Source organism: Symphodus melops (assembly GCF_947650265.1).
Source record: "Symphodus melops genome assembly, chromosome: 6".
Taxonomy (NCBI): Eukaryota; Metazoa; Chordata; class Actinopteri; order Labriformes; family Labridae; genus Symphodus; species Symphodus melops.
The window spans coordinates 15,793,332-15,816,129 of record NC_136696.1 but is presented as its reverse complement, the minus strand read 5'-3'; the positions used below and the strand labels follow the sequence as shown (position 1 = coordinate 15,816,129).

Below are 22,798 nucleotides of genomic sequence, written 5' to 3'. Positions count from 1 at the left end.
CAGAAATATTAGAGCTTTGCAATGCATTAAATGCAAGGGTTATGTATTGTGTCCCATTTGGTGATTTAAACTGCTCCTCTCCAGCACAAGGCAAAATAATACTTTCTTATGATTAAAACGGCGTAAAACCCAACATTTATCATCCACAAAAGCATGTATGACCCATGAAATGTGGGAGACTCGTTAGAGCTGTTCATTTCATGGTCCAGAAACCCATAGCCAGAAAATGCTAATTTATGGTTTCGCCCTGTCTGATTGCTGCAACATCAGCCATAGCTCACAATATCTTCCTTCCTTATAACTGTAAGGGAACAAATTAAATTGGCACAAAGGAGAACAACTGATGTTGTCCCCCACTAATTTATCATCAAAAATAGCAACACAAAAAGCACCAAACCTTCAGTTTTATCTTCATACTATTTAACATATTAGTATTACACTGTTAGGTCCAAGCCAAGTGGTACATTGTTAACTATAATTTGTCGATGTAATACCTCAGACACCAGTTGTGTGTGAAGAATGTTTTCAACTGTTGCATTATTTTGAAACCTAGAGAAGCAGACCACTGAGCCCTGAGGAAATCTGTTTTATATATCATAACATTAAGCTTCACAAACATCACTCACTTGATTTTGATCAAGTGATTTTTTTTTACCGAAACTAACCAAACTAATTGAATAAGCAAAAAATCAAAGAAGAAAAGACAAAAGCAACATATAAGCATAGCCCCTTTGGGCTGTAACAGATTACTTCAATGAATCAATGACACTGATGACGTGGTGGAGGAGGTGAGTTTTTCAGGGACAATCAAGCCTTCTTTCTTTTCTGTTCTTCACTCACTGTCTTTAATAATTTATGCTATTGACCAACTGAATGCTTCAAAGTATTAAGAGGTAATCAAGACTGATAGAATTTGGTTTGCAATAGATTTAAAAAACAACATTCATGAACAGCAACATGTCTCAAACAGAAACAGATATTTTTCCATTCTACAAATGTAAATAGGCCATGTATTAGTTCATTATTCAGAGAGGCATTATCAAGCAGTAAAAAAGGTTGAAAGTGAAATTCAACTGAGTATAGGTTAGTGTGTATTTAGGCAGCTGTGTGAGCAGGATGAAAAAAGGCACCTCTTGTGCAACATTACCACACTGTCTGGAGGCCATTCTTAACTATTTAGTAACTTAACTAATTAGGAGCTTTATGAGCACAGCTAAAGCCAACCAAAAAAGCCTCAGGAAACAAACACTCTCAAATACAGGGGAATAAAGCCTCAGAGGGAGAGGGTTACTCAAAGATGAAATGTCAGCCACCTACTTGTTTTCCACAAATTAGAATTTAAAGACTTATAAAGGTAAGTCTTTCTCTGTCAATAAGCACAGTGTTTGTGATGTTATTTTAACCACTGTATCTAAGTATAGAACCTAATGCTTGTCTGGACCCAATGTACAAAAAGATACTTAAATACTGTTATCATGTCATGTAGTTAGCAACTACTACTTTATTGGAAAAATCTGTCATTCCCAGGACACCGTAATCAGGGAACAGAAGGTAGCGTGCTCATTGTGTCTGGTAATGCCTGGTTATACAAGGTGCTCTGTAGTAGGAGCAAATTGGAAGAAAAAAAGCTAAAAGCAGACGAGATTAGCTCTAGGTAGTAGTGGCGTGGATTCTGAAGCAGTTACAGGAGAGGCTGAAATGAAAAGGAAAAACACGTCTTTCGTCAGAGATTTCTGAGAAAAATGTATAAAAAATTGGCTTTACATTATATATAAGCAACACAAACTGACTATACCACAACTTAAATTGCCTAACATAAAATCATCCATATAACTATCCTTTTGATGTTTTTATAAAAAACTGTCACTCAACATTGTGTCCCAAAGAAAATGGGAAATAGCAATTTATGCTGCCATAGTGTGAAGGAAATTTTCAAAAGTGATTTTTTAAACCCTTGCTTTAGTTTGTCACTTTCCATGCAACTACTACAGAGTCAACATTGCTGAATATTTTCACTGACCATCTTATTGGTTTTGACCAAGGATTTTTTCTTACTTAATCTTAGTGGCATACATATCCTATCTCAAAGACTAAAACATTATAAATAGATAAAGAATATATCCCATATCTGGCAAACTTGAACAAGCTGTGTAGGGGTGCTCTGAAACCACCTATCTTCTCTGGTCAAAACAAACTGCAATCAAAAGTTGGAAGGAGGACAACTTTTCTTGTCCTCCTTCCAACATACTGGCTGCTGCATTGTAATCAGAGAAGATGGCACTTTAATAGAGCATGTCTGATGATATAGTATGGTCATGTTATGATTTAATTACTTATCTTAAATATTGGTCCTTTAATGCGCCAATTGTCCCCCCCAAAAAAATACTACCAGTCGTCTGAACAGCACTTGAGCATTACAAATATCAATAAACTATCTTACTACTGGCAAAGCATGGGTAGTGAAAACCTGTGTTTTTTAATACCAGTATGTGATTGGTCAGCTTCACGGGTGCTGTTAAGCTCATGGACGAATGCTGCTCCAATATTGACGTTATACTTCCCTCATATGTATGCTGTGCTTTCCAAAAGAAAAGGGCTGTTAACCAGACAGCAGGCTACTCATGGTATTACAGGTAGCTTCAGTTGTTGATTCTGATATGGTAGTTTTGATTCACAGAATGTCTGTCTGTGTGTCTGTGTGCAGAGGCTCAACTGAGAGCAGACTTCAAAATTTGATGAACATCAGCAGTTCTAATAATTACTGAAGAAGAGTAACCATATGTGTTTAACTGCACAGAGAGGGCTCATCTGCATTACAGGCTGCTTCAAAAAAACACCAGCCAATGGAGGACTGTACATACAATTAAAGCACTGAAACACTCGCTAAATCATTATGCAGTGATAGGCCTATAGGAGCTTTACTATTGTTACACACATGTTAAAATGTCTGAGAGATTTTCAACATAATCAAAGAAATTGAAAACATTTGATAGCTAGATATTCAAGTCAGACAGAGCAGCATAACTCCATGTTATCCGAGAGTTTGGAGTTTTAATTGATTATAATTTTAATTACAACCTCTGAAAGAAAGAGAGGGAGTTCATACAGATGAGGAAGTATTTGTCTTTACGCACAGAGGTGAAGAGATATGAAACAGAAACTTAAATCAAGCATCTAATATTAATTCTGTTTACCAGAGAAGAGTGTAATATACATTGCAGACTGCACTGTGCATTTCATGGCCAGCCTCGCATCACATATTGTCGACACATTCTGTTTCATTTTGGCTACCATGATTCTCTTTTACTATTTTTAAAATTTCAAGTTTGTGGTCCCTTATAGAATACTTGGTTAGTATCATTTCTTTTAAATTATACTAACTTTTATCTCTGACAGCAGGGACAGTGACTACAAAAAAATTATTTGTAGTTTGATTTACTCTAATTAGTGTTATGAGGACAATGTTGTTGTGAGAAGTGCCTGATAAGAGTATATATGGCATAGCTCTTGCATTTGGATAGCTCTGGAATGGAGAGTGCCTATGAGCATATAAGATAGATAGATAGATAGATAGATACTTTATTGATCCCGAGGGAAATTCAAGTAACATAACATCCAGAATGCAGTTATTAAAGAAATATTTTTCTTCTCACTGCTTGTAGTGCTTCTTTATTGTGGAATTATCAACTATCTGTAAAACATATGACCAAAGGCAAAGTTTGGAACTGCATTTTATGAAAAGACAACTTCAGCTGAATTGAGTGAACATTTCATAAGAAGTTTATCTTGGTTTCATCATGTGGGTTGTGTTATTTGACATAAAAAAAATAAAATAAATGTATGAATTATTTGACGGTTTATTAAGATGTTTGTGTTGTTGTTGTTTTTTACGTGTTAATTAGCAGAAGCAGAGTAGTGTTTTGTGGCACACCTTCACCAACTCCTAATGTGCATGGAGAATGAAAGATGAAGATGAAGAGGTCAAAAAGTTCCAGCAACAATTATAGTTTAAAAATCAGGCCTATTAAATTACAAGTGCTACTGGAGCCTTTTGACCTCTTCCAGCCTTATTTAGCACAAGTCAAATTTCTTTCAATTGATTAAATCAACAGGGGATACTTGACATTTTGAAACAAAACTATAATTACAATAATTAAACAAAATGCCACTCTTCAGCTTTCAGACTACCTCCTTTTGTCTGGAAGTGAACCGCAGCAGGACAGAGCACAAAGTAGTAATAATACTAAATAAATAAAAACACTCTCACCTCTCTGATGCAGATGTATCTAGTTGGGCAACTGGGGGTGGCTCAATGGGGGCCGTTGGCTTATCTGAGGGCATGGTTTGGCCAAGGCCGTCATTGCTATAACCCTGTTGTAGTTATCGTCACATTGCCTCATATTTTATTGTAAACAATCACATTTACTTCTCTTCATATAATCACTGTACGTCTTATTGCTTTCATAGTGCTTTTTCTTTTATGTTGTATATTGTGCAACTCGTGTCACTCTGATGTCTGCATGAGGTGTTGCTGTCAGTGTAGGACTAATAATAATGATATATTATTATTATATTATTATATATTAATAACATGATTACGTACACGTAATGGATAAACATGAACTATATTTATAGAAATATAGTTTCATGAAGTATACAACATCAAAAAGTGAGAAAATGTGTTTGGTAGATCATGTCTTTGTTGTAACAATGCTTCTTGGCAATAACTCGTATACCATTGGAAATCCTGGTTATTTCCCTTTTAAATTATGCCACATTTGTAAATAACATGCATTTGTGGGAAGAGTTTGTAGGTTGTGGCCATGAAAAACTGACAAATCTTCTCTGCATATTCCAAATTTCTCATCTAAAAGCACTGTCACATAAGAAATAATCTATCAAACACAAATGTCCTTACTATTTGTGCAATGTTTATATCGGTTTGCCCGTTTGTGCGTGTGTGTGTTCCTCTGTCTTTAGTGTCTGTTGTGTTCTTTTTTGTTCCCTTCTTATTGTTTTCTTCTTAGTGTCACTACTATCTTAATTCAATTTCATCAATACAAAAAAATAAAGAGGGGTGACTGAAATGGTCACGGTTCATTGTGCACTGACATGTATTCAGAGGTCTTTCTTTGTGGCATGCACTCATGATCTGAATAAAATATGCTTTCTGAAAAGTCTGAAGAATCTTTTAGTACTTCTTGTGCCCTTTCTACAAATATCTTGTATCCTTTACCATTCCTGCTCGATTTTAAAGTTTGGAACGATGGCAGGTTTTGTGCCATCTCCTCTGTGTCCACTGTCGGGACTGCTTTGCAGGCATTTTCTTCTTTAGTGCATAATTTCAGGGCAGACCGACCGACCTACTTTTAAAAAGATCCACAAATGCTCACACAGATCCACAAACGGATGTACGGATCTGCACTTATCTTGTTTTTTTACAGGACGTCTTACCTCAGGAGACCACCCCCATATGCATATGTGACAACAGCTTTTGTGTGATCACTTCTCAGAACATAAAAACACAAGACATTTTATGCTGTACACACAGCCACAGAAACACTAACAGAGAGCCATACATACAACAAGCTAATCAGCAGAGAAGAATAAGGTTTGACGTGGAGGATGAACAGACATTTCTCAGCAATTGCTACTTTTGCCTTAAAGTACCTCTACCCATGGCAGAACTACGTCTGAGCTCCCTCCCTCGGAAAAGTCTTTGCTGTTCCTTTTAAAAAAAAGATAATAGGTGTTATAAAGTTTTGTTTAGGGGGGCTGTTTTGCCTTCATTGGATAGGACAGCTAAATTGTGAAACAGGAAATCCTGGGAGTAGAAAACAAGGCGATGACGTGCAGCAGAGAGCTGAGGTCGGATGATTCGAACCCACAGCTGCTCAAAGAGGGCTATATTTACTGTACATGGTAAGTGCAACATAACTGCCAGCTGTAGACTATCTGGTGCTCCAGAATGTGAAATATTGCAAATAATAATAATGCAGAGAATCCACTTCATGCAACATTTTAAGATATAATGTAATACATTTTTACTTAACATAGAAATACTCTTCCACCATGATTTATGGCATAAAAAAAGAAGAAGATTAATAATAATACAGGGTTAGATACTTAAGAACTGATATTAAACTGATACAGAAAATGTATTAAGAAAAAGACATTTTAAAACCTTTTAAAATAAGAAGTTCAGTAGCAGTCAGTGTTTTTTTATGAACATAAAATTAACCCAAAAATAATTGGTCTATGATGTCAATTATAGTGCTTAACAAAAATAAAATTGCATCTGCAAAAAAACCCAGTATCAACAGGTCAGACCCGGAATAAGCAAATATCTGTGAATCTCAGACGAATGCAGAAGTATAATGCATTTCTTGAAAATGTGTGTTGATATTGTGTCATTATGATAATAGCATGAAACCTCAGAGACTTATAACAGACTCCCACAAGACTATAAAGACGTTGCATTATGTACCATATGTGCTGACATTTATTAACATTTGGAAATAATGCTGGATTGACAGCTTTCTGGGATCTGTGCTGTTATGTCTGTAAAAATACAGTCAAAGAATCCTGAGTCTGTCAGTAAAGATGATGAAGATGCTAATGTTGATGATGAATCAACCTGCATACTAATCTCATCAAGCAACATAAACGGTGGTATTATCTATTTCAATATGATAAATAAATGCTGAGCATGGTGAAACGAGTTTCTTTTGTCGCATCTATCAGTGTTAAGGGTCGTGTAATATTCTGAATATCTTCAGTTGTAAGGAGAGTGAAATAAGTGAAGAATCGACCACAACTCATAATGGCCCTGAGCCTCTACTCTGAATGGAAATGTCTGTGTGTGGCTTCTCCGAACCCTGCCATTTTAAAGAAGTCAGAAAAGGACAGGAGCTGATCCATTTGCATCCAGAATTCAGTCATGACAGTGTGTAATCATGAAAAAGTGAAAGATGGGATTTTAAATGTCTCTGTTAAATGTGTTTGTTCTAAACTTATAGCATTTAAGACTTTTAACAAGTACTGTTAAATACTTAAGTAATATATATACTGGGAGACAAGATGTTGAGAAACAAATGCAGTACTCCATTCATCAAATAAAAAAAGAGAAAAATAAGGGCAATCAATATAGTAAACAGAGAGGGAAAGGAATCACTTTCAGACTTGTTTCCAGGGAAGGTGCATTTAAAACCTCAGACTTTGTTGGTCTTCGTTTCATACCACTCTATGTTTTAATCATTTTGAAAATTAACTCAAAAAATGCGCTTTTATATTTACTTTCAAAGTACTTAAAATGACAATTTGACAACAATTAAGCTCAATATGTCAATATTAATTGCAAAAATAATCTACCATCAGTGATAGATGTACAAAAATATTTGGAGAAAATCAAGAGAAGGTTGAAATGTTTCAAAGAAACTTCAGACTTGGTTGTTGGCAGTTTATTGGAAGTAGAAGCTTGTGAATGAACCTACGGTACAATTATAATGGTGCTATTTTCAGCCTGGCAATTCTTTGCTGGACAGTCCCGTTTTAACATGCTCATCTCTGAGTGTGCTAATTGGCTTGCTAATTGTGAATGCCATAACAACAGCATGAAAATAGCATCTCATCATTTCTTCTTCGAACACTTCACTAACTGTCAAATTCCTGCCCATTCAGGCAACTATTCTGAGAGATTCACAAGATGAAATGTCTTTATCAGAGTGATTACCACCATCTACAGAAAAAATAGCAGTGAAAACTGTTTGATTTATTGTTATTTACAAAAGAAAGTGCCCAATATACCCTCATACAGTTGGAAAGGTTTACATGTGTCGAACACGTCTCCATTTTTCTCTCCAAGAAAGATATTTTTCTTGATCTATACCTTTTATTTTTATGACAACATACGAGTAATGCTCCTGACAACTTCATCTCTTAAATGCATCATTAATGAACATGTAGCATGTTGGGCTTTATTGGTTTCCTTATCTGTAATCACTGCAAGCGTATAATTAACAACAAACGTGACTTCTCAAAAGAGTTACTTCTCAGAAAAAACCGAGTGGCTCCTATCAAAATAAATCAAAGTCATCGTCTCATTAATTCAACCATTGTATTTTCTTACACGTTTCACTCAGAAGCTGATGATTGCAACCACATAAAGACTTATGTATGCTGCAACCGCAGAATGAAAAAGAGAATTGTGTCTTAAGGAAACAGAGCAGTCTGGAGATTAAGATTAAGAGAGGACTCAAAAGCCACTAGTCAGTCATGCCCAAGGCAGCCACTTATTTTTCCCTGTGATTTATTTCAAAATGTCACTGTTTTTTTGGAGGTTTCAATGTTTTAGGCAATGATGCGTCACAAATAATCCATGGCATAAAGATTATGGTAAACAAAATTAAATGACAGTATTTTAACAGTATATTAATATTCAAGTGTTTCCTCTCTGGCTCAGGGTTTTTGTCTTGCTCTTAAAAAAGAGATTTCCCAACAAAATGACTATATCCCATAAAAGAGTTTGCAAAAACAGTTACACCTGCAGAGGCTTCTGAGTGCTACAGTAACAAGTGTGGTGGTGGCATGTTAAAAAATACTTTTGTACATTTTGTTATACACTTTAGCGTCTCTACATTTGGCATGACCGAGTCAGCAGCTTCCACGAGATGAGTTATGATGACCCTTTAAGTCACCTTTTGTTTGCATCTGTGGCTTCATTTTATTTCAAAGGATGCCTTTGAGATGAGATAAGAAAAATCATTTGTCAGTTCAGCATGAATTAACACTAAAACTCTCAATATACTGCATATATATAGATAAAAGTAATATTTTCAGCAAGATCTGCTCATACAGTAGAGATTATTTAAGTATACAGTGTAGAACACAGGATTGTGTTTTTCAGCTTTGAAGGACATCCAGATAGTAATGATTAATGGCTGCATACTCATAAGTAGAAAGAGTCCTTACTGTTGCTGTGCAGTGGTGCAGCCAATAAAATCAGTAATAAAAGTTGGTCTAAAAAGAATTATAAAAGGGAAAAAAAACAGACAAAAAACTACAGTGAACATAATCAAGAACATGCTCGTCTTCACTGAAGTATCTGTCCTATATCAACTTGAAGTGTCTCTTGCCTGAAAATGCTTTGAGTGGTGTGGCTCCTAGTTACAATTCTAAACTCTAGACCCCCATGCCCCTCAGGTGCTTAAAATAGACCACTTTTCTGAGCTAGAATTGTGGCTGAAGCTTGAGGGAGATTGTATGTTTGAGGTTGTGACAACTGCACTGAACAGCAGCCCACAATGTATCAATTCAGCTCACATGATTGACACTTTAAAATATGGTCTCACATCTCTCTTTCCCCTTTGGCCTGGATGTGCACCTGACATGCCTATAAATACAGTGTTGTGTGTTTTTGTGTGTTCATATTTTGCTGTTGGTCTGGCATGGTCTTATCGATTTGTTTGATATCTCTCTAGTATTGATTCTGGTCTTATAAACTATGGTTCTTCAATATGTATCTCAGATACAGTCTCAGACTGGCTCATAGACATATGTTAATATGAGCAAGCACAAGCTGCTCTGCTGTATTATAAATGCTTGAGAATTCAAAAAAAAGCCTGAAAAGTGTGAAAATAAACATATGGCTACATGTCATGATTAATAAAGAACATATGGTTCGCTATATAATGTCACAAAAAAACCCTCATGAGTCAGTTGACTTTCACTGTTTGCATAATTAGAAAGTTAAGACTCAGACTCAAACATTTCTTGCATTTGGACAAAGAAGAAGAAGAGAAGGACTCTTACTTTTACGATAAATACTGCATGTTTTTTTAGAAAAATGGCTGAAATGATTTCTTTAGCTTTAAGAAAAAGTTGGCACATTTATGTGCCTTCAAGTGCTGTCTCATTCAGGCACAGTTCATTTTACTGAGGTTCAATTGATTTATAGAACTTAATTGTCAGACAAAGTCTGAAATGTGTCTCTTACATCACAGTTGCTCCATTTGCAACATTGTTAGGGGAAATACAGTTCATAAAACAGTTTTCAGGTATTCTGCAGTTTATTAGATACCTTCAGTGATCCCACTGCAGCAGAATCGATCAGCGCAGTGCACATTTATGCACAACGCATTCGTTAAATTTACAAATAAAATGCATTTTCTATATACCCAATTGTATCAACACGGCCAGTGGAGTGAAACAATGATCCTCCTCATAATCCTAAACTCCATCAGAGATGTCTTCAACATGTTATTTTAGATTGCTACAGTGACATCGCTGCATACTAACACAAATAAATACAATGCATTTTCTTGATCTAGTAACACCAACAAAAGATTAATCACTCAGTATTTGTCACAGTGTACAATACAAATGAACACGGTGTCAGCCAAAAGGCACATTACAATGTAATATGACAGACAAGTCAACACAATTACAAACACTCTTGGACTTTATGGGGTGGTTGATGTGTTTGGAGAATGACAATTCTGAGCGGTACGGTGTTTACATGCATGCACACAGACACCTAGCTCTTTATATCCCTGTATGCCTGACACATGCTACAATTTAGTATCCTAGTTTGCTGGGAGTGAGAAAAATAAATCTGATTCTGAATCTATTCATCATGCCCCAAAATCCCAAAATCTATTTTTGCAAGTCTTTCTCCGAATAAATGTTCACCAGCAGCCAGTTTGAGCACAGCAAACCCACTGCTGCCATGTTTTTCTTTGCACAAACTGGACAACTAAACAACTGGAGTTTAAATCATTTTAACCACTTTTTTCAAAGTTGAGCCTTATGCCTTTTTCAAAAGCTGTCTGTATGTATTTTGTTTATAATACAACCCTTTTACTTGAAGCAAGAAAACATTTATTTTATCAGGCACATATAAAGAGCATAATAAAAACATGAAGGAAAGCACAGCCTCAGTAACTGAATTCAGCAGGGAGGGGGAAGATGATTGGAGTGGCATTTCCTAATTCATATTTAGATTCAGGCTTTTCCCTAGCAGAAACGTACATTCTCTGTACCAGACAATATTTTGATCGAGGACGACCAACTGGTGGGCCCTTCTTGTTGCAGGCCAAGGTTTCCACATCGGTGGAAGAACTTTGTTGAACCTCTTGATTTCTTGTGCATCAGTAAAGTAAAGAAGTACACTCTTCAGACTGGTCAAAGCATTTCATGGAACTGCATGGCGATAACAGTGTCACATCCTCTTAAAAAATAAATTGTCAGCAGCCCTTTTCACTGCCTCTCAAATTCAATCCAGAGTGCTATTCCATGCGGAGTTGGAAATCAGTTCCATGTTGCCCATTTAAACACTAATTTCAGTGGAATGTCAAAAAGAAGGGAACTATATGTACGGACATTTTTCTTAACATTGTATTGCTTGCTTGGACCATCTGACCAGATAATTATAAATGCACTGTATGAAATGATTGTGACTCTCAGTACACAATCTACTCAGGCCCAAACAGATGCACCATCTTGGCGTTGAGACTCAGAGATTGGGCAGAACCCTTATGTAGCTTCCTATGTGTAATACATATCAGTATGTAAATTTAACAGAGTAAATTCTTTCCATACAACATACTTGGATTTCAGAATGGTACTTGCATTTTAATGCCTCTGAAATTTCTATATTACAGATCCACTAAGAATTGATTGCACCCACAAAGAATTGCGCAGCACCTGCAATATGCCCGATTTTTGGCACCTGATCCACAAAAGAATTTGCAATAATTATATGCTGGTGCTAACATGCCCATAGTTGACCTACTCCATGCAGTTTCCTTTTGTTTTGCATCCAAATGTGGAGCAAAGCCATCTGCACCTCTACATGAGGCCCCAACAGCATGAAAGATGAGCTTTCATGCTGCTGGGGCCATTTTGTCCACATAAAGATGATGAGCTACAGTATACAGGGTTTATTTTAAAGCTAGAAAAATGTAACACCGGTTGCTGTTAAGAAAAATGCTTCCCATCTGAAGGAAGCAAGCAGGTCTCAACAATTTTTTTTTAGAATAAAATCACTGAAATCATTATGAGCAAACATTAAGCCTACAATGTCTTATGTTCACAAATGAGAATTCTAAATTCAAATGAAGCTCTTGCGTAAGTTCAGTCAAGAAGACTATATCATTTCCTTCACAACTAGGTCTTTCTTATTCACCCCTTTTACAGGTTATGTTTCCACAGTCATTCTCGAGCTGTCATTTTCTGGGGCTGTCTTTTGATAAGTATCTGTTGTGACAGCTGTACTTATTCTTTTGTCTTTTTGAATAAAGCACCACTGATCAATGCAACCTAAGTGATCCATAAAAGATTAAAATGCTTTTGACGTGGCAGAGCGTGCAAGTGTTTTTGGACTCGAGTCGTGGAGCAAAGGGTCATTTACTAAATTTGGGCCCCCCTAAAATTAGACTGTTCAGATTTTAATTTACTGGCAATAAAGTGAGGTGATAAAATGAGGATTTTACCAATTTGGGGCATAGACACTAACCAATACAACTGAGGTCTGAATTACGACAATGACACACCACGCTCCAGAGTCAGAAATAACCTCTGCAGAAGAAAATTGGAGGCATGTATTAATCAGAATGGCGGTACCTCAGAATTGGTTTATGTAATCTGTTCAGTTAATTTATGCACCGGTGAGTCTCTTGAATAAAGGTATTGTCAATATTAGGACCTTTAAGATGTGAAAGGATCGCTTTATAGGACAACCCAAGCCATGGGCATTCCAACTAACTAGCCTCACACAGGACCCAACAGTGGGATATAATTGTATTAACCACTATCATAACAAAGATAAAGATATTCATGCAAAATGTAGACGATTATTTTACATTACTATGATGTTTTAATTGTGACCGAGGGACTGCAGATGTAAATTAGCTCTGAGCTAACTTCTTGTTTAATTTCCTTACTAAGGTAAACAATCTCTCTCTTTAATTTCAGCAGAATACTTTTTTAAAATACTGGATTTCTCTTGAGTCCCTTTTTTTTGCCTTGCCTGACCCCATCACCTGTAAGGGACTGACACCTTGCTCAAAGCTCTCATGGAATGGACGACATGGCATTGCTTTTCCAAGCTGCAGAGTGATAATGTTCTTTCTGCTCTCTTGACCTCCTCTGCGATGTTCTCCATGTCCTCCTCTTACATCTCATTTCTTTCTCTGTCATCTCTTCTACTTGTGTTTTTTCCCCAACCAAAACCATTTATCTTCATCTTTCTCTCTTCCTCTTTTGTTCTTCTGCCTTTCTTTGGGGATGATTATTTATCGTCTTTTTTTTCTGAAATGTATCATTTCTGGCCCTCTTTACCTCTAATGACAAGCTCTGTTTAGCCATTTCTCCTTGACAATTTTTATTGTAAAAAGCCTTCCTCGTCCTTGATACACATTCATTAAAACACTTTATTTCAGTAGTAATGGTGTTTAAGTAGCTGTATTGAAAATAGAGAACCAATTTCAAACACATTATTCACTTATCAAAGGGAATGAGTTTGAGTTATGTTACCTCTTACAGCATGAATGTCAATCGCGTTAGATGGAATATTTGATGAGGTATGAGATGCCTGCCAAAAACATGAATGAAAACCTTAAAAGCACTGAAAATTGTAAAGTGAAAACTGAAAAGGTTCGGAATACCCTAATGGGTATAGGGCAGCAGGTAGGGTATATTTAACCCTTTTTAAGCCTGATTCAAACGTGTTTAAAAGTGTCAATTATTGTCTGAGATAATGGTGTTATCTGGCAGTGAAGCTGGTCTGGCAGTTGCAGCTACAAGACCAATTTCCATATCCGCATTGGGACTTTAACCGGCAACCCTATTTTAAAAGTATCTCAAATATGTTGTCATTCTAGCTTAATAAAATGACATCAGAAGGGCAAAATGAAAATCATCTCAGCTTATTTTTTTTAAGGACCCAAAAAGAAGATACATCACTATATCATGATTTATAAATACAAACAGAAATAAACTGGCCAACCTCAACGTCGTGAAGCAAGTGTTATGGAAACCAAGTAAAATAGATTTATTGATTAACAACATAGAGACTTACTCATAAATTTCCTTTGGTTCAGTTATAAATATTTTCTGTCAACACTGTGGATAGAAAGTAATACTGTATATGATGTTTTTTTGTTTTTTTTTCTTAAATGCGCCATGCAGGCACTGAATGCCCACAAGGTCATTGTTTCACCTAGACCAGCCATTCAATAGCTTTAATTTTATGGAAATGTCTGCCGCTGGTATTATAATAAAGACTGACCTTTTCCACAAAGAGCCCACGGGATTTGGAAACACAACCTTTGAGCCCAACTTTCAAATAAATTCATTATACCGAAATTTACATGTGGGATTGTGGACAGATTTTAAAGTCTTTAACAAAGTGACAGGACATATCATATATGCAGACATTTTATTAGCAACCAATAACCTTAGACCCCCTATTAGAAAATGTGGATTTACTGAGATAAGATACAGCTGTAAAAGACTACAGTTTCCCTGGAATCATTGCCAAAACATCATCAAAAACTACTTGAACTATAAACAAACTTAACTGGTCGAATTCAGTTACACTCATTTGTATCTGGACATTTTCTCCACAGACATAGTCTACTTTGAATCTACTTCTTACACTTTTGCCACTTTTCCTAATAAGTCACTCACTGCTTTTCTACCCATTTTAATTTAATTTATTTCTCCCTCTGTACCTGCTTTAATAAGTTATCACATCTCTTTTCTTTGCCCTCCAGTTTCCTTTGCCCATTTTCTCCTTACATGTGTCTGTCCACTCTCCCACTGTGGCTGCCCACTCTCCTCCTTTCTCTCTTCACTATGTTCTTACTCCCCTCATTATCAATTTCCCCCTTTTCTGACGACCTTTCAGGAGCTTCACAGGTTTTCTGGATGCTGTCATTTCCTTTTAACTCTCAATCCGTCCTCCTTGACTTATTTTCAGTTTTCTCATTAACATGTCTCTGGAAAGATCTCGCACATAGGCCTAATCAATCCTGACTTCAATAATAGGAGGCTAGTTAATGCAATCTAAGAATATTTAACATTACTCTGTTGTGAGCATTGATTTATGAGACTGTTTTTTGACTAATGGATGACTAATGAATGGGACTAATGGGCCTAAAGTACAACTTAGATGTTAAGATGTTAACAGTAGTCTACTGTAGGTATGAATGAACCAGGGGGACACCTTTGTTCGTTTTAAAATGAGGCATTAGTAGGCTCTGTTGCTTTCCTTATTGGTCCAGCTGTCTAGCTACACTGCCCCCTAGCTGTCGTTTAAACATGTAGCTAAAAGGTCGGCTTTGTGTTAGTTAAAAAACACAAAAAAACATTAGGACCTAATGTCATAAACGACTCCTAAATGTTGTAGGGTTTATAAAGTGAGTTTAAAGTAACACTTGTTTGTCATTGAGTAAACTCTGTCGTCTTTTTCATTATTCCTTTCCTCTCTTGTTTGGGGTACAGTCATGGATACATCTATGGGTACAGTCGGTTGCCACTGTAACCAATGGTAACGCGGTGGTCCGTCATTTAAACCCGGTCGGCTTGTTGTCCGTTTGATATGATGTCCGTAGTGAAACAAGAGTAGTTTTGTTAGCTGCCATGCAAGATGTAATCCGACTTGAAAAATTAGCTTGGTCCGAGGACTGAAGAAGTTAAACAATTCCGATTATCTGCTTGACTGTGAATTAGGAAATCAAGGTGGAAGATGAGGACAAGAAACGGGCATTTTGCTTAAATGATAACCATGTTTTTCTTTATGGGTCGGTCTTAAACACGGGTGAACTCTGCCTGAGTCAACTAGAACAACCTGTTCTTCTTGGATCCAACCATGGAAGCTGTTGTAAAATTCACAAGCCAAAGCCAGGGACGAGACCGTATATTCAGGTAAGCTTAAAAAAAGTAAGTTTTATGTTAGTTTTTTAAGAAATGGACGCTAACTGTAAAGTGCTTTTGAAAAGCGTGTAGCTAAAAGAGGAATCTGGAGTTGTTAACTTTCTCCCCTATCGTCTTTATTCTAGAGCAGCCCAGTATGCTTGTGCATTGTCGATATATCTACTTCGAAACAAACTCGAAAGAGAGGAGCTTTTGGCAAAACTGAAAAGTTTGGAAGCTGCAATGAGCGCCGGACGAAAATGTGAGTATAACATTAAGCCTCAACACTTTCAGGAGGACTCTCCAACAAACTACTTATCGTCCAAAGAGACTTATTTTTATTAATGGTTGCTGTGGAGACTGAGCACATGTCTACATATGCACGATGTGTTTAGTTTTATCTTTTTTTTTTCGCCTTTGTACCTGATGGTGTTATCGCAGCACTCCTGTGTCTGTCAAACATTAGCCTGTCTTCTCACTGCAAGTTCAGGTTTTTGTTTATTGCTCTCAAAAGAACCTTTGACATTCTGCCAACAATGGATTTGTTTGAACAGATATTCCACTTTTCAATAGATGCACTCTTTGATTGTTATTTCAAAGAAATGAAATTCTGGAGACGAATTAAATTATATTACATTATTATATTATATTACTGTACAATCACTGCAGCGCCAATCATCATCTGTGTTTACAGCTTTCAATCATAGCTCGCTTTTATAACTTTGCTGGTTAATTGTCCTTCAAGGCCACATTACTGCAATGCACTGAAGTCCATTTAGTTATCCTCCCACAGTTTTTTAAGACACGCATGCACTAATGGATTGAACTGAAGCCCACCCCTCTGTTCTTTACTTTTCAATGTAATAGCTCTCCTTCTGCTGCATAACAATCAGAAATCAACTGAAGTTACTTACAAAAAGTTAATCCTGTTCTGTTGCCTTAAAGCACCCTGGTCACTTTTTTTCTATAAAACATGATGCCCCGTCGACAATGTCAGAATGAGCTTTCGAAGGCGAACTCTTTGAGGCCGAGAAGACGAGAGCTGAGTCAACCGCAAAGAACGCCTTTGCTTGTTTTCCCGTCTTTTAGCAAAACTCAAATAAATGATCAATCATTTTCTTTCTTAGATGAAAACCCTGTGCTTGAAACTACAGTTGACTGATTTAGAACTGAGAAGAATAGATTAAAATGGAGCTTGTTTGGGTTCATTTCTGCCATGTGTCATTGATTATTTTGGGTGCCTATAAAACTTTATTGTATGTATAGTAGTGTAGTGTATTTTTACATTTCTGGCGCTTCATTCATTGTCCTCCTGACACTTCAAATCAAATGGATTTCAGCTCTAATGCAATTTCTTTTCGTGTCCCCTTTTGTCAGTGTTCAGGCTGGGAAACACAATAAATTCCATTGAGGCTGCTAAGCGAACCATGCAACTCTCTGATCGAGTGCTGTGCCTGTGCCTTACTGCGTCCAACATGACCCGCGCCCTCTACTTTGTCTGTGACAACGCACTTTGGGCCAGAAATGTCGGCCTGATCCGCCATATCAACAAGGAACGCTGGAGCCTCAACGCCTCTCGCTGCTACTTCGCCTCACTCGTAATGAATCTGAGCCGAGATCTTTATGTAATCCTCCAGTTAATGTCTCAGAGAGCAAGAGATAAGCACTTTAGACAAAAAATGGATGAGCATCTCAATGAGAATCCTGAAGTAGCTGGTGTGGTGATCCCTCAGCTGGATGCCTTTCTTTTCCTGCTGCTGGAGATCTTAAAATCACACCCGGCGGTTGCCTTGGACACACTGAAGAATGTATGTGATCTCTTCATTCCCTTAGACAAGCTGGGTATATACCAGTCCAATGCAGGAGTGGTTGGGTTCTGTGGACTGATATCCTCCCTGATTGGCATTGTAACGCTTGCACAGCCCAAGTTCAAAATCAAACCATGACAACTTGCAGATCAAAAAAGGGTTTATAACTACAGATTTTTTTTTAAAGGATTTGTAGCTGGACCTGTGAAATTGAACCCGGGTCAACATGGTTCACAGAGATTAGTTAACATATGACCAACATGTATGATCGCAGAAAATCATGCTTTTCTACTGATTGTAGGAGGCCAAACAGAAGGGGTTTAGATTGTCTGGATTTAATCTTTTTGGTACAGATTTTTGATACACTAATTATACACTTAAAATGAAAAAATAGTGATAATAATAATCGTGAAAAAAAAATGGACCAGTTAAAGTCTAAAGCACTGGTTTTAAAGGAATCAGATCGTTCTTTATATAATAGTTTTTTATTGGAAGAGCCTAGACTTCACCTTTCTGCATTCCAGTCTTCTCCAACCCATCCTACACTACGGCAGGCCCTTTACTGACTTTCTAAACCATTAGATTCCACTCTCAGTACTGTCTTTCTCTGTTCTGTCTTATCGTACAAAGCTGCTAAAAGATGTACCTCCTAAGACATAGTGATAAATAACATAGTGATGCCTCCAAGCCTCAAAGGTGCTTCCAGAGTGAAAATGAGATGTGAGATTTCAGGAGTTTACTGTCTCATGTGATTCAGTTTTTTATTCTGCCTTGTGTAGCATGAGCTCACTCTTTATGGTCAGCAGATCATATTTAAAAGTTAACTTAAATAAAATCATAAAAGATAAATATTAAGCCTGAATAAACAAATCAATCAAAACATTTTTACTTGAAAATACACAAGAGAATTTTAATTATGGATACACTTAATATATTGTTTGGGATTTATATTTTGTTTTTTTTGTTGCATTTCCCTTTAAATCTTTGGGACACAGTCATTAAAAATCTATAAGGATAAACCAGAGACATTGGACTCCCTGTAGTCCTAAAATAAATAGTCCTGAAAGGACTCGTTTAGTTACAGTGAGCAATAAAAATCAGTAACATGTTTGCAGTTCTTGAAATATAATAAAACACTGTATAAAAACATGTGATTTACTACTGTTTTAAAGGTCAACCACAAGTTCTTAAAAACTGCTTCTTGTCATTGACTGACTCTGAGGTGTAATAAAAAAATGTAACACAGTCGTGGTTCAGCCATAAACACTAACACTGTCCTCCCAGGGAAACATCATGATGCGTTTATGAATTGAAAAGAGCTTTATTTGACCAATTATACTGAGACGACAATACACTTTGATTTTGTGAAAGCTTTTCTCAATGGGATGTTGTTGTGATAAACATCCGTTTCCCTTTCACCAAACAAGTTTTGCTGTGAAAAAAATTCTCTTAACTGTCAGGATGAATTAAAAAAAAAAAAAAAGGACAAAGACATACAAAGCAATAAATAAAGAAATACGTTCTCTTAATACATAAACTGCAGTGATTTATAATGGGTCAAATGTTAGATTTCACATTTCTATTTAGGCATTGGGTTCCCAGTACCAACTGACCAATAAAACACATGTTTTGCTGTAAAGTTTCCTAAACTGGAAACTGAAACTTCAAGCAAAATTCCAGGTCATTTTTTCATATAAAGTTGAATGCAAATAGCCAACAATTGGTGTAGTTTCATAACAGTCCATTACAAATGTCACATTTCTAAAATGCTGAAGTATTTCTGGGAAAAAGTATTCAAATATGTCATAGCCAAAGCATTAGATTACGTTTTCCAGACATCCAATATCAACTCTGAGAAAAAAATCCAATCAAAGCACTTTAAAAAGTGGCAACAGTGTGAAACTACAGATTTACATCTGCTGGCCCAAGTTTTTCTCTCTTTCCTGTTCTCAATGTTGATCACATGCAGAGTGGGCTCTGCTCTTGGAATGAAAAAAGGCACCTTCAGTGGTTAGCTCCTTAAAAACATCACAGTTAGCACTTGGGAACACTCGTTTTCCAATGAACATGAACAGGTACACTTCTCTTCATTTAGAGTATTTGAGAAGTCTCATGCTTTGTCCAGGGAATGGCTCCTATGAGTCTATAACATCTTTGATTTATTTTGTACAATTTAACAACTCATGTCATCCCACTCCTATTCATAAATGTTTTAGTACCTTTTTATTTTCTTTCTGTGAAACAAAAATAAATTATTTTTAATGTTGAACAGGCCCTGTGTTATTGTCTTTCCATAAAGTTGAACCCCTGCCTCATTCAATTCCAGATCGAGTACCAAAACAGGAAACACTGTTTTCATTGGTTTTGACTAAGATTTCAGGTCCTGGTCCTGAGAACAGATGAAAACAGAGAGAATAATGAAAACATTTGTTTAAGTGGACCAGAAAATTAAGAGTCTATGGTTTTAACCTCTGAGATGAAATCCTCAAAATCATAGATCACAATCAAACTGAATTTGAAAGTGTTCCTAAATTTAGTGCTAATGAATACAACTTTGTTGAAGACATGCATATGTGCCAAGACAGATGACTATTCTTTGTCTTTGTCCTACAATACAAAATGAACATGACTTTGTTGCATATGAACAGAGGTATATTTGACAATATGTTCACCTTGTGTTCATACATAGAAATAAGAAAAGCAGATTCCTGTAATTATTATTTGATGGGTCAGGACATTGGAGGAAACATTTTTAGAGTTTATATTAAATCTGACAGATTAAGAAACAACAATAAAGAAGCTAACAGAAAAAAAAATGTACTAAGATGTTCAGGAGAAAAACAACAACACAAAAACACAAATTACACAACTTTCCAGTAACTAAGATTTCCTTTAAACTAAAAGTCTTTACCAGAAGAAGAAAAAAAAATGTCTGATTTGAATTGTGCAGTTTAAACCAAAAACATCATGTTGGAAATGTCTGATACACTGTCTGTTAAGGCAACTCTCTTCATTCTCCCAGTTAAGGCCATCATTAAGACAACAGTTGTGAGCTCAGCTACATGGATGAAACCTTCTAGAGAACACTGAAGTCTGAACACTATAATGACTGAAGGCCACCGCTGTTTAATGTGAAATCAAATTACAGTTTGAGGTTATTGAGAGGAGTCTGTCTTTTCCGAAGATGAGTCAAAAAGAGCTTCTAGCACACTCTAGATGTCAGCCTGCGAGTTACACACGACTGAACCATTCTGAAGGAGGGGATTGACCCACAATGCAACTCTCTCTCTCTCTCTGAGCCCCTTCTTTTTAAAGGCATCTCTCTCTCGTCCAGCAGAATGATAACCCAATGTTAAGGAATTGATTCAGTTAATTATTGTTACTGAAGTCAATCCAGAATTAAACACGATCAAGTCTTCAAGCAGAATACAAGTCAATCAAATCAAAGATAATGAGTGAAAAGTCTGAACTTGTGGTCATTCATTTAAAACATGAGTGGAGCAGGATAAAGCACGATAAAGCTGTTCCAGTAAACAAACATGTAACCACAAGGCTGGAGAGGGGTGTTAGTTATGATGAAAGGCAGTTCACGGCAGGCTACATGTGGGTGACACTGACACTAAATGTGCAAAAGCACTGTCTTGAAAACAGCATTTTGGTACTGGGAGGAGTGGTAATGTGGCATTCAGACATTTCTTAGAATTGACACAGGACATTGGCAGAAAGCTACAGGGTAAAATATTTAATGATCAGGACCTGAAAAAAAGATCCCAATCACAAATGATGTGTAAAAATAGTTGCAGACTTTGCAACGACTCATGTTCAATTTAAAAATCACACATTGAGGTAATACTTTGAGGGGTCTTAATCCTGCAATACATTAAATGTTTGACTGGATGATAAGATACGTTTTGATTTTATTTGGTCTGAAGAGAGCTCATGGCACATTCATCTTATTGTACTAATGTCATCTTCTGCTTGGAACAATTAAATCAATGATGTGATTGAATGTGGCATGTCAACATTTGACTCATCAGCCAGACGTGATATACAAACTCCTCTGTATGTTTGATATAAAGACTGAAGAAGCATTTTCTGTCCCCTAAGACTGATTGTACCATCAATTTAATACTTGAAATAAATCTGTTATAGATCAGACAACATAATGGTAGATAAAAAAAAACACAATTAGGCAGGAAAGATCACATCTGTTTTGCATTTCAGAAGAAATGATTTGGCTTTCAATGTGACCATTTTACAGCAGAACAAAATCCAGCCATTTCAGCGATAATCATCGCCCAAAACCAAAGTATTTAAGGGCAACATTTGATCACGAGTCGGTGGTCTCAGCCCAAACCTCGCTCCATGATTCCACACACTCGGAGGAGTAAAGTGATTAGTGTCTCACGAAACCCCAGGACCCAGCTGAGCAGTCTTTGGGTCCATAAGGAGTCTTTTGGTCCAGTCATATCACACCCTGCTGAGGGATTAGGCCAGGTATTAGGAGAGCTCCTGTGCTCGGTCGTAGTCTGTGATCAGGCCTTTGATATGTGACAGTTTCTGATGGAGGTACTGACATCTCTTCTTCTCTTCCCGATACCCTGGGAACTTCTGAAAAAGAAAATAACGAGCACACGTCAGTTTTAAGTTACAAACGTCAACATTTTTTAAGATGGGCCCGATGAAATGACTTGCTTTGTACTTTCGTAAATAACAAATGCACTTGAGCTTGTATTGGTCTTTTCTAGTGTACCAACTACACAAAGTGCTTTTACACCGCAGGTCACACCTACCCATTCACACATTGATGTCAATGTGAGGCTACAACCAAATTAAAGAGCGCTAATGTTAGCCTGCTAGCACAACAATGCAGTTGTTTTGGTTTCATGCTGGTGCTTAAGGGCGACATCTACTGGATCAAAAAAGTTGCATATTCTTCCTTTACTAAAGTACTTAAAATTAGAGTCAACAAACAAATATATTTTAATTTGGCTGATTCACATCAGGGCCTTGATCACACATCAAACTATATGATTTTCATATAGTTTCATCCTGTCTTTTGCTGTTTTTAACTG

The 22,798-nt window shown here is 36.7% G+C and overlaps 2 protein-coding genes across 2 annotated transcripts in view; one reads left to right on the top strand and one right to left on the bottom strand.

Annotated features, from left to right (window-relative positions):
* Window positions 1-15,553: 15,553 nt before the first annotated feature.
* Window positions 15,554-19,992, top strand: pex11a (peroxisomal biogenesis factor 11 alpha). The gene is made up of 3 exons (XM_079345899.1): window positions 15,554-15,927; window positions 16,062-16,177; window positions 17,293-19,992. Exons 1-3 carry the CDS (start codon window positions 15,872-15,874, stop codon window positions 17,859-17,861), a joined length of 741 nt encoding a protein of 246 aa, XP_079202025.1. The 5' UTR covers window positions 15,554-15,871; the 3' UTR covers window positions 17,862-19,992.
* LOC306825269 (RNA polymerase II elongation factor ELL) overlaps window positions 19,025-22,798 on the bottom strand; it is a gene marked incomplete at its 5' end in the record, with an annotated part of 26,222 nt that continues 22,448 nt past the window's right edge. The window contains 1 exon segment of the mRNA XM_079345896.1: window positions 19,025-22,334. Within this exon segment, the coding sequence (XP_079202022.1) occupies window positions 22,224-22,334 (111 nt within the window). The 3' untranslated portion in view covers window positions 19,025-22,223.

Coding starts and splice junctions, on each gene's coding strand:
- pex11a (XM_079345899.1), top strand. CDS start 15,872: ATGGAAGCTGTTGTAAAATTCACAAGCCAAAGCCAGGGACGAGACCGT. Junction 15,928..16,061: donor GGACGAGACCGTATATTCAG/GTAAGCTTAAAA, acceptor TCTTTATTCTAG/AGCAGCCCAGTATGCTTGTG. Junction 16,178..17,292: donor AATGAGCGCCGGACGAAAAT/GTGAGTATAACA, acceptor CCCTTTTGTCAG/TGTTCAGGCTGGGAAACACA.